At 51.5% G+C, this 14,648-nt stretch overlaps 3 protein-coding genes across 3 annotated transcripts; all 3 read left to right on the top strand.

The window, feature by feature from the left end:
• Window positions 1-1,714: 1,714 nt before the first annotated feature.
• Window positions 1,715-6,708, top strand: NUU61_006021 (kinesin-3 motor protein uncA; the record flags this gene model as incomplete). Its single annotated transcript, XM_056656549.1, has 2 exons — window positions 1,715-1,778; window positions 1,889-6,708. 2 exons carry the CDS (start codon window positions 1,715-1,717, stop codon window positions 6,706-6,708), a joined length of 4,884 nt encoding a protein of 1,627 aa, XP_056509349.1.
• Window positions 6,709-7,824: 1,116 nt separating this feature from the next.
• Window positions 7,825-9,298, top strand: NUU61_006020 (uncharacterized protein; the record flags this gene model as incomplete). Its single annotated transcript, XM_056656548.1, has 2 exons — window positions 7,825-8,217; window positions 8,279-9,298. 2 exons carry the CDS (start codon window positions 7,825-7,827, stop codon window positions 9,296-9,298), a joined length of 1,413 nt encoding a protein of 470 aa, XP_056509348.1.
• A 4,079-nt stretch (window positions 9,299-13,377) lies between these two features.
• Window positions 13,378-14,582, top strand: NUU61_006019 (glycoside hydrolase family 43 protein; the record flags this gene model as incomplete). Its single annotated transcript, XM_056656547.1, has 2 exons — window positions 13,378-13,719; window positions 13,881-14,582. The coding sequence occupies 2 exons, from the start codon at window positions 13,378-13,380 to the stop codon at window positions 14,580-14,582; spliced, it is 1,044 nt and encodes a 347-aa protein (XP_056509347.1).
• Between the last annotated feature and the right edge of the window lie 66 nt (window positions 14,583-14,648).

The raw sequence follows: 14,648 nt of genomic DNA, 5'->3' as shown, positions 1-14,648 counted from the left end.
ATTGGCTCTCGTAATCAGATGGATGGGTTGGTTCTATTGATCAAGGTAAATATCAACGAATGAATGATTCATGGCTGCATCTTCCAGTTTTAGTTCAGTCCTAAATTGTAGAAGAAAATACAATTCGTGTGGGTGGTTCCGATCTATTGATTGAGTGTTTATATATTATATATTTCTGCCTCGACCCCCCCAATATAATAATATATCTTCAAAATTATCCTGTTCAATCCTGTACATAGCCAATAATCTCCATCTCAACTGCTAAATTCTAACCCTGACCAACTAGTTCTACAGGTGCTAGCGGGAGTCTAAGACGGGACCGAAGATGCGTTTATCATATGTCTTGGCTACGTTGTATGTAGTTGCTCCGTTGTATGTAGTTGCTCCGTTGTATGTAGTTCTTAACTTTTCTAGCAAGATCCCATACAGTGTCAAACCCATTATAAATGATGAATCGGATTTCTAGTGCTATCTTACTCATCCTAGAAGCAAGTACATCGCTTAAATCCGTGTAAAGCAGACTTGGTGCGTCACGTCGTATCCTGAGATCTATTCTGCAAATTTAGCATAGTGAAAACTGTTCTCAAATCGTTCGAAGAAGGTAGCATATGTTGGAGGTCAATGTTAAAGACAATAAACCAGTGCCTGGTTCTTGTTTAGTGGTATTAGGTCTCACATACCCCATAGCCCAAAGGCAGACTGAGGTCGTCGGGATGATAGCCAATAACTCGGTCGTTGTGAACGGTATATATAGTGGAAGCCTTGTATCCAAAATCTTTCATAGAGAGACGCAAGCTTGGAAAATAAAATCTCTACAGCAAAGACACCGATAATTCAAGTCTCCAGTGAAATAGATCTAGTAGTTCCAACATTCTCTGGGTAGGACATGTCCACATTACCATCCGAAAACTCGACCATCGCCAAGTCAACGCTGCCTTCTCCCCACATTCCACAAGTCATGGAGATGGCAGCAATACTCACCTCCACCATAAAAAAACACCCACAATGAACATATCGAATATTTAAATGGCCCTATTTCCCTACTTCCGATTCAAGTGCCCCGGATAATAGTGTGACAAAGTGGCCCAAACCATATCCACAATGTCAGTCCATTGCAAAATCAGATACTTTTTTTCTATCAGATCCATCAAGAACATTTGACATCTCTACCTTGACATCTATGGATGTGATACTCACCTTCGCAGTTTGACTCGACATCGCGGGCAAGTGGAGTGCTTACTCAGCGCAAGGGGCCCCCGGAGACTCAGGTGGCTTTTCCCGCATGGCAGGTTGACTCGACCACAATCGCATTCCCTCGTCTCCGTGCTGCGAGCCACTCCCGTCAGTATCGTGGCGTCCTGTCGACAACCGAGCGAGCAGCTTTGTCAAACCCAGACGGCTGCGCTCACCGGAAACCCCCAACCCACAAAAAAAAACATCACAGACGCGCTGGATCAATATTGGATTGATCCATGACGTCTTTGTTGACACCCACGGCTCCGAAACTCTCCTTGAACCAGTCTCCAGCGACCGTTTCCAGACAAACCACCTCCGACTCGGACTCAACCCTCTTGCGGTATCATCCCCGGCCGCGCTCCTCGCGGAGTTCGCGCATCGGCGTGTCCCTATCACCGCTCGCGTTGATCTGTCAGAGTCTGGATCCTACACCCGTTGATTGGTGAAAGTTCCCCAGTATATGGGGTAGAGATCCAACATGGCTCCAGGTGGTGCCGGTAATATTAAGGTGGTGGTGCGGGTGCGGCCTTTCAATAGCAGAGGTGAGTGTGGGGCATGGAAATAGGTTACCTCCGCTGGGACTCGCTGACCGGTGGTTTGTGTCGATCTCCAGAAATCGAACGAGGTGCACAATGTATCGTGCAGATGAAAGGCGCCCAGACCGTGCTCACAGCACCACCGGGCGCAGAGGATAAATCGCGAAAAGGCGCAAAGGGTAATGCGGTGGAGGGACCGAAGACCTTCGCCTTCGATCGATCATATTGGTCTTTTGACAAGAAAGCCCCCAACTTCGCCGGCCAGGATGACCTCTTTGACGATCTGGGCATGCCGCTATTGGACAATGCCTTCGGTGGCTACAACAACTGTATTTTTGCCTACGGCCAGACGGGTTCGGGAAAGTCGTACTCGATGATGGGATACGGCAAAGAATACGGTGTCATCCCCCGAATTTGCCAGTCCATGTTCGAACGAATCCACCAGATACAAGAAGACAAGAGCCTGAATTGCACGGTCGAAGTGACCTACCTCGAGATCTACAATGAACGAGTCCGCGATTTGCTTAACCCGTCGAATAAGGGGAATTTGAAAGTTCGAGAGCATCCGTCTACCGGTCCCTATGTCGAGGATTTGGCAAAACTGGTGGTCCGCTCTTTCGAGGAGATCGAAAATTTGATGGACGAAGGTAATAAGGCCCGAACAGTGGCCGCGACGAACATGAACGAAACATCCAGTCGATCACATGCTGTCTTCACACTGACGCTCACCCAAAAGCGCCATGATTCAGAAACATCAATGGATACCGAGAAAGTGTCCAAAATCAGCTTGGTTGATTTGGCAGGTTCGGAGAGAGCAACCTCCACTGGGGCCACTGGTGCACGATTGAAGGAGGGTGCTGAGATTAATCGTTCTTTGTCAACCCTCGGCCGTGTCATTGCTGCCCTCGCCGACGTCTCCGCCGGCAAGAAGAAGAATGCTTCGATGGTCCCGTATCGTGATTCCGTGTTGACATGGCTACTGAAGGATTCTTTGGGAGGTAACTCCATGACCTCAATGATTGCAGCTATCTCTCCTGCAGATATCAACTTTGAAGAAACTCTGGGTACTTTGCGGTACGCCGATTCGGCCAAGCGAATCAAGAACCACGCTGTTGTGAACGAAGATCCGAATGCCCGCATGATCCGCGAACTCAAAGAAGAGTTGGCTCAGCTCAGGTCCAAGTTAGGAGGCGGTGTGGTAGCCGGAGGAGCTGCAGGCGCTGTGGCCGGGGCAGCGGGTGCACCCCCGGCCGAGGAATCCTACCCCCCAGATACGCCGCTGGAGCAGCAAATGGTTTCTATCCACCAGACAGATGGCTCTGTCACCAAAGTCAGCAAAGCAGAAATCGTCGAGCAACTCAACCAGAGTGAGAAGCTCTACAAAGATCTCAATCAGACCTGGGAGGAAAAGCTGCAGAAGACCGAGTTCATTCACAAAGAGCGCGAAGCTGCATTGGAGGAGCTGGGTATCAACATCGAAAAAGGCTTCGTTGGACTCAGTACCCCAAAGAAAATGCCTCACTTGGTCAACCTCAGCGACGACCCCTTGTTGGCAGAGTGTTTGGTCTACAACATTAAACCAGGGACCACCGCTGTGGGACACATGGACCAAGGAAGCTCTATTGAGATTCGACTGAATGGCTCAAAAATCCTTCCCAAGCACTGTACCTTTGAGAATGCGGACAATGTCGTGACCATTGTCCCCACCGAAGGCGCCGCGGTCATGGTCAATGGCCTGCGTGTTGACAAGCCCCAGCGTCTCAAGAGCGGCTACCGAATTATTTTGGGCGACTTCCACATTTTCCGTTTCAATCATCCTCAAGAGGCTCGAGCCGAACGAGTCGAGCAGAGCTTACTGCGCCATTCCGTCACGACTAGCCAGCTCGGCTCGCCGGCACCGAATAAAACGCATGATCGAACTTTGAGCAAGACTGGATCTGAAATCGATGGAGACTCGAGCCGGGCCGACTCTCCAATGCCTTCACAGCGTGGCCGTGAATCGGATTGGTTTCTTGCTCGTAGAGAAGCCATCAGTGCTATGATGGGACCGGATCAGATCTCTCATTTACCGGACGATGAGCTTGATAATCTATTGGAGGATGTACAGAAGGTACGCGCGGTGCGCCGTGGGCTGCCAGAGAATGAAGAAGATTCCGACTCGCTCAGTTCGTTCCCAACTCGTGACAAGTACATGTCCAATGGAACCATCGACAATTTCTCCCTGGACACCGCGATTACGATGCCGGGTACTCCGCGGCAAAATGACGACGACGAATCGCCCAATGGCATTGCGTCCCTGAATTCAACTCGCCAGGACATGCAACGGCAGCTGGATCGACAAAAAGAAGAATTCCAAGACAAGCTCAAAAACGCGGAGGCTTCTCCTCACCAGGACCCAGGGGAGATACGGTCTGAGAAACAGCGGATGGAGGACGCTTTGCGCACTGCCAAGGAGGAGTTTGAAGAGCAGCTGAAACAACAAAAAGAAAATTTCGAGACCCAGATGCGAGACATGGGCAAGCCCGTCCCCCAGATCTATGAGAACGGCTTTGCCAAGCTGAGTCCGCGAGAACTTGAGGTTGCGCTATTGGTTTTCCGCCACTGGTCGCAGCGCAATTATGTCCGCATGGCTGAGAAGGTCCTCCAACATGCGTCGCTCATGAAGGAAGCACAAGTTATGAGCCATATCATGGACAAGAATGTGGTCTTCCAATTCGCCATAGTTGACCATGGCCACAACATGGCGTCCTCATATGATCTCGTGTTGAATGGAATCTCTGGCGACGAAGACGTCGTCCTGGACGAGGCTAAGAAACCGTGTGTAGCGGTCCGGGTCATTGACTACAAACAGTGCGTAATCCATCTCTGGTCGATCGAGAAGCTCCAGCGTCGTCTGCAGGCCATGCGCCAGTTGCACCAGTACATCGATCGTCCCGACTACATTCAACATTTCAAGCTTGATAATCCCTTTTCCGAGCCGTGCTCGCCGCAATATTCCCTTATCGGCGACGCGGATATCCCTTTAACTGCTGTTTTTGAGACCCGTGTGCAAGATTTCTCCGTCGAGGTCATGTCGCCATACACCCAAAGTGTCATTGGAATTATTCGGTTGTCACTCGAGCCATCCTCGGCCCAGGCGCCTTCGTCCACTCTGAAATTCAACGTGGTCATGCGAGATATGGTCGGGTTCGCCGAGTGGGAAGGGAGTGAGGTCCATGCGCAGCTCTTCGTTCCTGGTATTTCCGAGGAAGGGGGCGCAACCACTACACAAATGATCACGGGTTTTGATGAAAGCCCGGTACGATTCGAAAGTGTCCATAGCATGAGCCTTCCACTCTCCAGCCCACGGACTGCTGCGCTAAAGGTCTGTGTCTTTGCTCGCGTGACATCGGTGCACCTTGACAAGCTACTCAGCTGGGACGACATGCGCGACACGGCAGAGCCTACACCTCAGAAGCGGACTGCTCCCCGGATTGCCGAGTCGGAATTCTATTCGGAAGAAAGGCATGATGTTTTCGCTCGAGTTCAGATCCTTGAGCTCGCAGAATCTGGAGACTATCTCCCCGTTGAGGTCGTTCAAAGTAACAACCTCGATGCCGGTACCTCGCAACTTCACCAAGGTCTGCAACGCCGTATCTCGATCAATCTCACGTATAGCTCGACTGAGAGTCTTCCGTGGGATGATATCAATAACGTTCGCGTTGGTTCTGTTCGACTCCTCGACCCCTGGGGCAAGATTCCAGATCAAGATTTGCAAACGCCGGACATTCCGTTGAAGTTTGTTCAAGAACCCATGGTCAAGGACAACGCCGATGGAACCTCCAACGTCACGATTGTGGGCCAGTGGGATTCGAGCTTACACGGGTCCCTTCTGCTGGACCGTGTGACAGCCGACAAGTACCGGGTACAGGTGACGGTTCGTTGGGACCTTGTCTCGACTCGGCTGCAGGTCCCAGTCATCTTCGAGGCCGATCAGACAATTCAGATTTTGGGCCGGACGTACGTTCGCCAGCAGTCCATGTTTAAACAACTGTGGAACTCAACGCGGGTTGTGCACTCGACGACCCGCATGTATTCGTTGGTCATTCGTCCCATCTCGGCCAAGCGTGCCGCCGACCTGTGGCGGATGAATACCCAAAACGACTACGTGAAAGGCGAGGAGCTCTTGACGACCTGGGCTCCGCGGAAAGTGTCGTTAGTTCGGGATTACGTTGCCGCTCGCAAACGACGACGGCGGGTGGCGGAGTTGCATGCTGCCCGAGGCGCTCTCAGCGCGGGCAGCCTGATGGCTTCACCCGCTCGGAGCAGTGGACGATCGACACCGATGCGCAACCAGGATCTCAATGAGCGCAAAGCCAAGCTGCTCCGAAAATATCTTGATCTTTGGTCAGCCAAGAAGGACCCCACCGAGACCATTCTGATCCGAAGTAACACAGAGCCCCCGGCCAACGGCGCGGCTTTTGCCTCCCATGCCAACCAAGCGAACGGGGGCATCTCCGACAAGATGTCGCTCAAGCCGCGCTTTGTGGCCACGATCCAGACCCTGCCGAAGAATCCGTCTGCGCTAAAGTCGGGCTATGTTTTAACTCCCGACGACGCTAACCATGTCTGGGTCCGCCGGTTTGTGGAGCTCCGCCGGCCGTATCTCCACGTCTACTCGGTCCCGGAGGGCGACGAAATCAATGCTATCAATCTGCGCAACTCGCGCGTTGACCACGCGCCCGACTTTGCGCGTCTGCTAGATGGTTCGGGTGCAGGTGCTGACCGGTCGCTCTCTCGTGGCCGCCCGAATATCTTTGCGGTGTATGGGACGCAGAACACTTTCTTGTTCGCGACGCGTACCGAGGCACAGAAGGTGGAATGGATCTTGAAGATTGACGAGAGCTACTTTAGCAGTCATAGCGGCAGTGCGGCCGCGAGTGGTGACGAGCGATGAACTCTCTGATTATAAGCAGGCTGGTCTTTCGCGTTTTTTTTTTTCCTTTCGCGTGTTCTTTTTGACGATCTCTCCGACCTGGCATCTTGATCTTTTTGCCCCCCATTTCATTTCATGTTGAGATACCCCTGAATATAGCAAGTCGCGACACTTCTCCCGTGTACATACATTCGAGCTTCATGGATTTGATTCGAAGCAATTTGTGACCGCCCCCGTATCAGTCTAGTTGTATCTAAAGCACTTAGCAGATCATGATCTTAATTTGACCCACCCCAACCATGGCTTTGATTTGCTGCTTATTGCCGTGGTTGCCCCGATGCCCATACGATTGACAGGATTAGAGGTATCTTGTGCAACTTTAAAAATTAAGAGAATTTTAAGGTGTGGCTGAGTTGGCAAGGCTACACGTGTCTGTTGCTTCGAGTGCTGATTTGTCATTCAAAAGAGGGTCTAAACAAAAAGCTGCCAACTCCAGGCCAATATGAGCCGGCCCTCTCCACTCTCGCGGCTCTTGTTACCGTTACACACGGATCTGCCGTATGATTGGTGCTTACCTTACGCCGTGAGGGGCTTGTTTTTTTCTGCCGAAAACGGACCAGAGATCCCAAGGATTTGATTGGTTGCTGCGCATCGCTGGGGGTGATGTCCGGAAGAGGCAAGCGTTGATGCCTGGGGTCTTTTTCTTTTTTTTTTTCTTGTCTTCCGAGGACCTCACCTCGAGGTCGACGAGGTGAAGAGGTGTGTTCTTCGAGGCGCATAATACACACTCTCTGTTTTCATCGCCCAGACCTTTATTTCATTCGAGATGGAATCTGATTCAAAAGCATTAAAAAAAATTTCACGATGGTATCATCCTGTCTGCGTGGACTCCACACCGGGAGGCGTTGTGGGGCCCGTGTCAGTGCGGTAATCTGGTTTTGCCATTTCCCCCGTGCAGGACCCCCCTCCCCTGAAGCACGTTGGAGCCCAAGGGCAGCTCGCGCATCCTCTGGAGATTCACGATCTCACGTCTCCCTTCCCACCCCCAGTCCATCCCCAATGGACCCCCAGTGCCGTGCATAGAGACCATCTCGACTCGGCCGGCCAACCAGGGAAGACAACCCTTGCAGTCACAGAATGCTGGCACAACGACCGTCCTTTCGCGTCATCGTCACCGCGGGCGCGGTGGCGTCGCTAATCCTCTTCACCTTCCTTCTCTTCCTCGGCCGCGGTCCTCGCGATATCTCGTCTAAATACGTCCTGAAAACGCCCTACAAGCCTGTTAAAGAGAAGCCCACAAAAGAGTGCCCGTCTCCGGCTCCCGTTCACAATGAAACGTGGCAATTTCAGACCGAACGCGATGCCCTCAACTACGGGCTCTCGGAAGAGCAGTGCCTCAGTGCCTTCCCGAAACTGTTTCTTGAGATCGACAAGTCGGTGGCGCAACGGCAACAACACATCACTTTTGCCGAGCTGGAGTCTCGGACTGTCGAGGATAACCAGGCCCGCGTGATTGTGCATAAGGGAGAGGTTGGTTAACATGGTTTTTACTTGTTACACGTCGGATTCTGGTGCTAATTTTCGTCGCTAGGTATATATCGTTGAATTCGGCGAGATGACCAACACCGCGAGTCGCGCGCGTGCCACGCTCCTCGCTCTGCAACGGGCGCTGGAGGCTGTCCCGGACCGCCACTTGCTGCCGAGCATCGAGTTCTTTTTCACAGCGTCAGACTGGCCACACGACCCCGAGTCCGGCCCGCCGATCTTTTCATATACCAAACGTGATGCACACAACGCCACTTGGCTGATGCCCGACTTTGGATACTATTCCTGGCCCGAGGCGTCGATCAGCACATATAACGAGGCGCGGCGGCGGATGATCGAGATTGACGAAGGGGAGATCAACGCCGATGGCACGCGTTCGCCGGGGCTCGCGTTCCAGGACAAAAAGAAGCAATTGATTTGGCGTGGGAACGTTGATACCAACAAGGAGATCCGCGGCAAGTTATTGGAGGCTTCCCAGGGCCAGAGCTGGGCCAGTGTCCACCATTTCGTCTGGGGCAAGGACGAAGTTCTCCCGCTAGAGGACCACTGTCGGTATATGTTCGCCGCACAGACCGAAGGACACACCTACTCGGGCCGCGGCAAATACTTGTTGAACTGCCGCATGGTTCTTGTCGCGCACTCGATGATTTGGCGCGAGGCCCACCACGCGGCTATGATCGCGTCGGGCCCCGAGGCTAACTACGTTGAAGTCGGCACCGACTATTCGGATTTGCCCCGCAAGATGGAGTTCCTCATCGATAACCCTGAGGTCGCTCAGCGCATCGCCGATAACGCCGTGCGCACCTTCCGTGATCGTTATATCACTCCCGCCGCCGAGGCGTGTTACTGGCGCCACCTGATCCGTAAGTACGCGTCTGTCTGTGACTTCAAGCCTTCCTTGACCCAGATCAAGGACGGGAAGAAGGTGCCTCGTGCCACTCATCTTGAGGACTGGCTTCTCCTGAAAACCATGATGAAAACAGACACACAACAGAAAAAGAAGGTAGAAAACATCAAGACGGAAAACACTAAGACGGAAAACACGCAAAACAAGGAGCAGACCTGATCTGACGCAGTATCTTGGGTGTACATCTTCGCACATCGGCGTTCACAGTATCTTCTTCTCGGTGTTGATATTTGGATCATCTTTTTTTTTTCTCTCTCACTTTTCTGTATATGCAGCTATCTACATGGGTTGAATGCATCTCTTGGGCACGTCTGTCTGAATTTTTTTTATTTTATTTTATTTCATGTCTGGTTTCCGATTTTGTGTCTACTACCCATTGGCCATGTGTTTCTCTGTAGCTGAAGAGGTTACTGAATCGACGTTTTGACAATTCTCGATGTCCATGGATATGGTGGTACCTGTGTATGTGTAGTATACCGGGCAGTGTTTCCAGCGAGATGTCCCATACTCTGCAGGATAAACCCTTGCCAATCCTCCTCTTTCCATCCACGGATCATGGATAGCTCCATTTCATTGCTCGTAGCATATCAGAATGGCCACGACCACAATCTAACGCCAGTGTGAAGATGTCTGGCTTGTGCTGCAGTCTGCACACGCCCCTGCCTCGATCCCACTTGACTGAGGTTTCGTCTCGTCTATATGCACATCACGCAATAGCCAACGTTCGAGGGTGTCTTGTGCCGCTTTCCCCACGGGGAGTGTCACCATCCAACCCTTCCAGAAGCACTAGACCCGACACCGGCTCATCGAGCTAATGCGTTCCTGTCCCACTAGCCTTGTATGACAGCTTGGTTCTGGAACACTGCTGCTTATAGACCGCAATCTTGATCAACTGGTCAACCAGTAGATCTGTGGAATCCTGTGACTTTCAAATCACAGTCTGTGGTTAGCAACCGGGTAATGATGAGTCGTACGTAGTGAGTAGCACCTTGGTTTCCAGCAGGAAGTATGGCAAGATTGAGCCCTGGAGTCTTGTGAGCATTCGGTTGCAAAAGACCCGCGGGTCGTCCCTCCGAGTTATATATGTACAAACCTGCAGCCTTACCCCCTAGTCCTGAATCTTCGTTTCCCATGTTGTATAGGTATGTTCTGTAGATAGACATACCCCTGGCCCCCACCCACCATTCCAGAAGGATGGCCCCATAGTTCCAGCCTCGTCAAAAGCGAAGTGCAAGAACCCCTAACGCCACCAAGGCGCTCTCACTACATAAATCCTGTCGATGTGGAGAATGATGACACATGGATGGATAGATGTATGACTCGCCTGGCCCCTCCTCCTCTGAGGCTGTACAGTAAACCAATGGACATGACTCTCTGCAGCGCAAGGCTGGACTGGACCATTTCCTAGTTTTTTTTTTTTTTTTTTTTTTTTTGGGAGGGCGGGCAGTATGATGCAGTTATCCCAAGTCCTCCGTGTTTCATTGATTCAGGTGAAGTTGTTGTGATATGATCGACTGACTAGACTCGCCGCGAAGATCAGGTCCAGCTGGTTTCAGGGATACTCGATCGGATCGGTGATCATGCATTGCCTGGATAGTGGGTTTGAAAGGACCGCGTACTGAAAAGGCTTTCAGAGGAGATACCAGCGTGTAGCAGGTTGACAACGATGCTGATCCTTCAGAGGACAGGGATTATCCAGGGAAATAAGCAGCCGGACATGTGGTCCTCTTTACGCGCTGTCATTGCAGCGTGCACGAGGTGGCTTGAAGAGGGTTGGCGTGTCAATATATTCATTCTCAGGTGGCAGCTGAGCCTGGCGAGGTCAGTAGATACGAGTGCCCATGATGATTTGAACCACTGCAATGAGAACGTGGTAGCTGGACGCTTCAGATGTAGTACATAGAGTGCCTGTCGGAGAGCACCAATTTATCAGTCAAAGAGAATTTCTTTGATTGAGGATTCTCTCCGTAAGAATATCCGAGAGAGAAAGTCCGGTATAAGCACATATAGGCTTTGGGCCGAGGGACCATCCGAGCTGCTCACTGCTCACCTTTGAAGAATGAGAGGGTTAATGGACAAATCAAAATCAAAGCCCGCTTGTCCATCATATCGTGGATATCTCTAGCTATAGCTAAAGCTACACGCAGATCACCTATCCAGCACCATGCCATCCACGGTTCTACGGTTGGCACTGGAACTACTGTCTAGCTACCGAGCATCCAAAAACGCCAAAAACACCAAAAACAAAACAACCTTGCCAGCTTCTGCCGATCCTCGTTTTCTCCCGTCTCAACGTCACTCTTCCCATCTTTCTCCCTCCCTTACCTTATACCCACACAGCATAGCCTCATCCTGATATCCAGAGACTTGAGATGTCCATCATCATCTCTATGATATACCAAGTCTCACAATTGGGGGGCTACGGCCCCGGACATCTGAGTCGTTGGTCACAGCCGATCTCGGGGTTGACATCACAGCATTAGGATGGGCTGGATTTTCTTCAGTGATGGGCGGTGGTCTCCACAGTAGATTATCGCCCAAGTTGATGGCAAACAGGAGAATTAGCAGGGCAATTCCGCTATGGAGGTGGTCTCAAAAAGAGTACTTCCAATTGCCGAGACAATCAGCCAAACCCTATCTGATCCACACTTTTCTAGCTCTGCGGTTAACTACACAACTCTGTAAGCACCGCCGGACTTCTTCGGTGGAATAGTAGGCAAAGGAATTATGGACCACGAAATATCTTTGGATATATCCACACGGCAAATGTACCCGACGTAGAAGTGGTGCGTAGATATTGCAGCGTTGCGTTACCACACTTTTCTCTTTGCTTTTTCTTATCTCTCAGCCCTAGACTGAAGAGTTTGGTACGATTCCGCGGGACGAGGCGATGGTCCGACCATGGAATTAGGGGAAAAAGGCCACAAGAATGCGATTTGAAGCGGAGCCATCCATGAACTACACAGGGACCTGGAACACGCCGAGCCGGATCAAAGCTTCCTGTGTAGGCAAGGCGTCCCAGTCAGACCACCGGAGGTCCTGGCATCCGAGCCCGTGTCTTTCAAGAAGATTTACTTGAGAGTTCAAGATCTTCGAAGGAGGACAGGAACAGAAACATAGAGAGAGAGAGAGAGACTCCTTGAAACCGTTTCCATGAGCAACTCTTGTGTCAACTGTCTAGGTTGCCGGATTTAAATCTTGAAGCCACCGAGTCCTTTGGGGCAAGGGGTCGCCCTTGCATTGACCCACACGTCGACACACAATAAAATAGTTTGTGGATCGGCGCATCTCTACGACCACTTGTTGTTTCGATTGGATCGACCATGCGCCCATTCCAGGGCTGTTCTCCACAGAGGAATCCGAATGAACTTGGCTAAAGTTGGGGTCTATTTTTCATGATTTGCAAATGCCCCATAGCTGGTGTGGATCATCAACGCCTATCGCCTTCGATCATGTTCGAGCTGGCGCAACTACAATATTTCACATTCGTATCAGGAGACACACACACTCTCTCTCTCCCCCCTTTAGGACAGCTTTGACACTACCGCGTAAGATTCTCCTCGAGGCATTCTTGGTTTAACCAGAAACCAAACAACGAATGTCATCCATGGATTACTCTCAGCCGTAAGCGCCGAGAACTATCCCCGACCCACTGAGACACCTTTCGGCTCTTCTCTATGGTGCCATGTAAAACCCGCATGGACTATGGGCGGACACGCATCTTTCTCTCCCCTGATGGCCGAAGACCCATAAGCACGAGTTTTGAGTCAGGACATCGCAGGTTGTTTCGCAACCTCTGATCCCCATCGGATGGATCAATGGATCTCCATACCCAAGGCTGATTTTTCGGCCCCTTGTACCTTTTTTTCTTTTTTTCTTTTTTTCTTTTTTTCTTTTTCCATTTTCTTTTTCTTTTTCCCTCGCTATCATCCTCCCTGATTGCTCAATGACTTGGACTGGCCAATCCACCTGTGTGATGTCGAGCAAAGGGTGGGCCGAGCAACGGTGGGCAGTGCCCTTTGGGCATATCTCTTCCATATATAGAGAAGAAAATATATAAGACTTGACTAGCATCCGCCTAGGTGAATCTTTACAATCCAGCGGCTCCCATATTAGGCCTCCTCTCTCATTTATACTTAGTCCGCTCATTTGTGTGCATTCAATTGCTGACATTCCTTTATTTGTTCTGTTGCAAATAGCTGCCTTGCAATAAAAACAAGAAAAAAAGAAAAAGAAAAATGCAGCTCTTGTCACTCCCTTTTTCTTCATTGGCGACTCTCACCCTCGCCGTGGCCCCCGTCTTCGGCTTGCCGTATATACCGAAGCGGACGCCCTCCGTCCCTGTCAAGCGGGATCCCTGGCTGGCTCTCGATACCGACTTCCCAGACCCGGCGTTCTTGAAGGCCAGTAATGGGAAATGGTATGCCTTTGGGACGATTGGAAACGGCCTGCGCATGCAGGTTGCCGAGTCAGACAACTTCTCGAACTGGACCTCCCTCAATAAGAGCCCGATGCCCAAGGTGGCTGAATGGGAGCAGCCCAACACCATCCTGGCCATGGCGCCGGATGTTATTCAGCGGGTATGTTTATTCCATTGCGTCTATCGATATACATCGCATCTATCATCTATATCATGGATCTATACATGATCTATAGATACATGGGTGGTTAGATGTAGGGATGTATAGATATATGCAAATCTACACCGACACACAATTGGAAATATACTTACACCTTCCAGGCCGACGGAAAATACGTGATGTACTACTCCAGTCCAACCAAGCGCGACGAAAACCGCCAATGCGTCGGCACCGGCATCGCCAACGACCCCTCAGGGCCCTACGAGCCCAGCGACGAGCCCTTCGCCTGTCCCTTCGACCAAGGCGGCGCAATCGACGCCTCGGGCTTCCAAGACATCGACGGCACGCGCTACGTGACCTACAAAGTAAACGGCAACACAATCGGCAAGGGCGAATGCGGGAACAGCATCCCGCCACTGAAGCCCACCCCGCTGATGCTGCAGAAGGTGCGCGAGGACGGCATCACGCCCGTTGGCAAGCCCATCCAGATGATCGACCGCGCCACCAGCGACAACGATGGCCCGCTCGTCGAGGCCCCCTATATCTTCCACCATGCTGGCACCTACTTCCTCTTCTACTCTACCCACTGCTACAACTCCGACCAGTATGACCTGCGCTATGCTACTGCTGCCAATGTTACTGGGCCCTGGCAGAAGGATAATGCCCAGCTACTTAAGCCGGGCCAGTACGGTCTCAAGTCGCCTGGTGGTGCCTCGCTGCGCAGTCTCTCGAAAACTTTGCTTGGTGACGGCTCGCTTTTCCCTGATGGCATGCTCTTCCATGGCTGGTGCCATGATAAGACGGAGCGCTGCATGTATGCCGCCAAGGTCCGCTTCTTCGGCAACAGGGTTGTCGTTGTCTAGGCTGCGGTGTTTGTGTCCTTGGGAATTTGAATTTTGTTGATATACCCCAGCTCTGGAGCAGCATTT

This window comes from Penicillium alfredii (genome assembly GCF_028826965.1).
Source record: "Penicillium alfredii strain IBT 34128 chromosome Unknown utg000009l_segment0_segment0, whole genome shotgun sequence".
NCBI classification, from domain to species: domain Eukaryota; kingdom Fungi; phylum Ascomycota; class Eurotiomycetes; order Eurotiales; family Aspergillaceae; genus Penicillium; species Penicillium alfredii.
The sequence above is the reverse complement of the archived record's forward strand: the minus strand, read 5'-3'. Positions and strand labels throughout refer to the sequence as shown.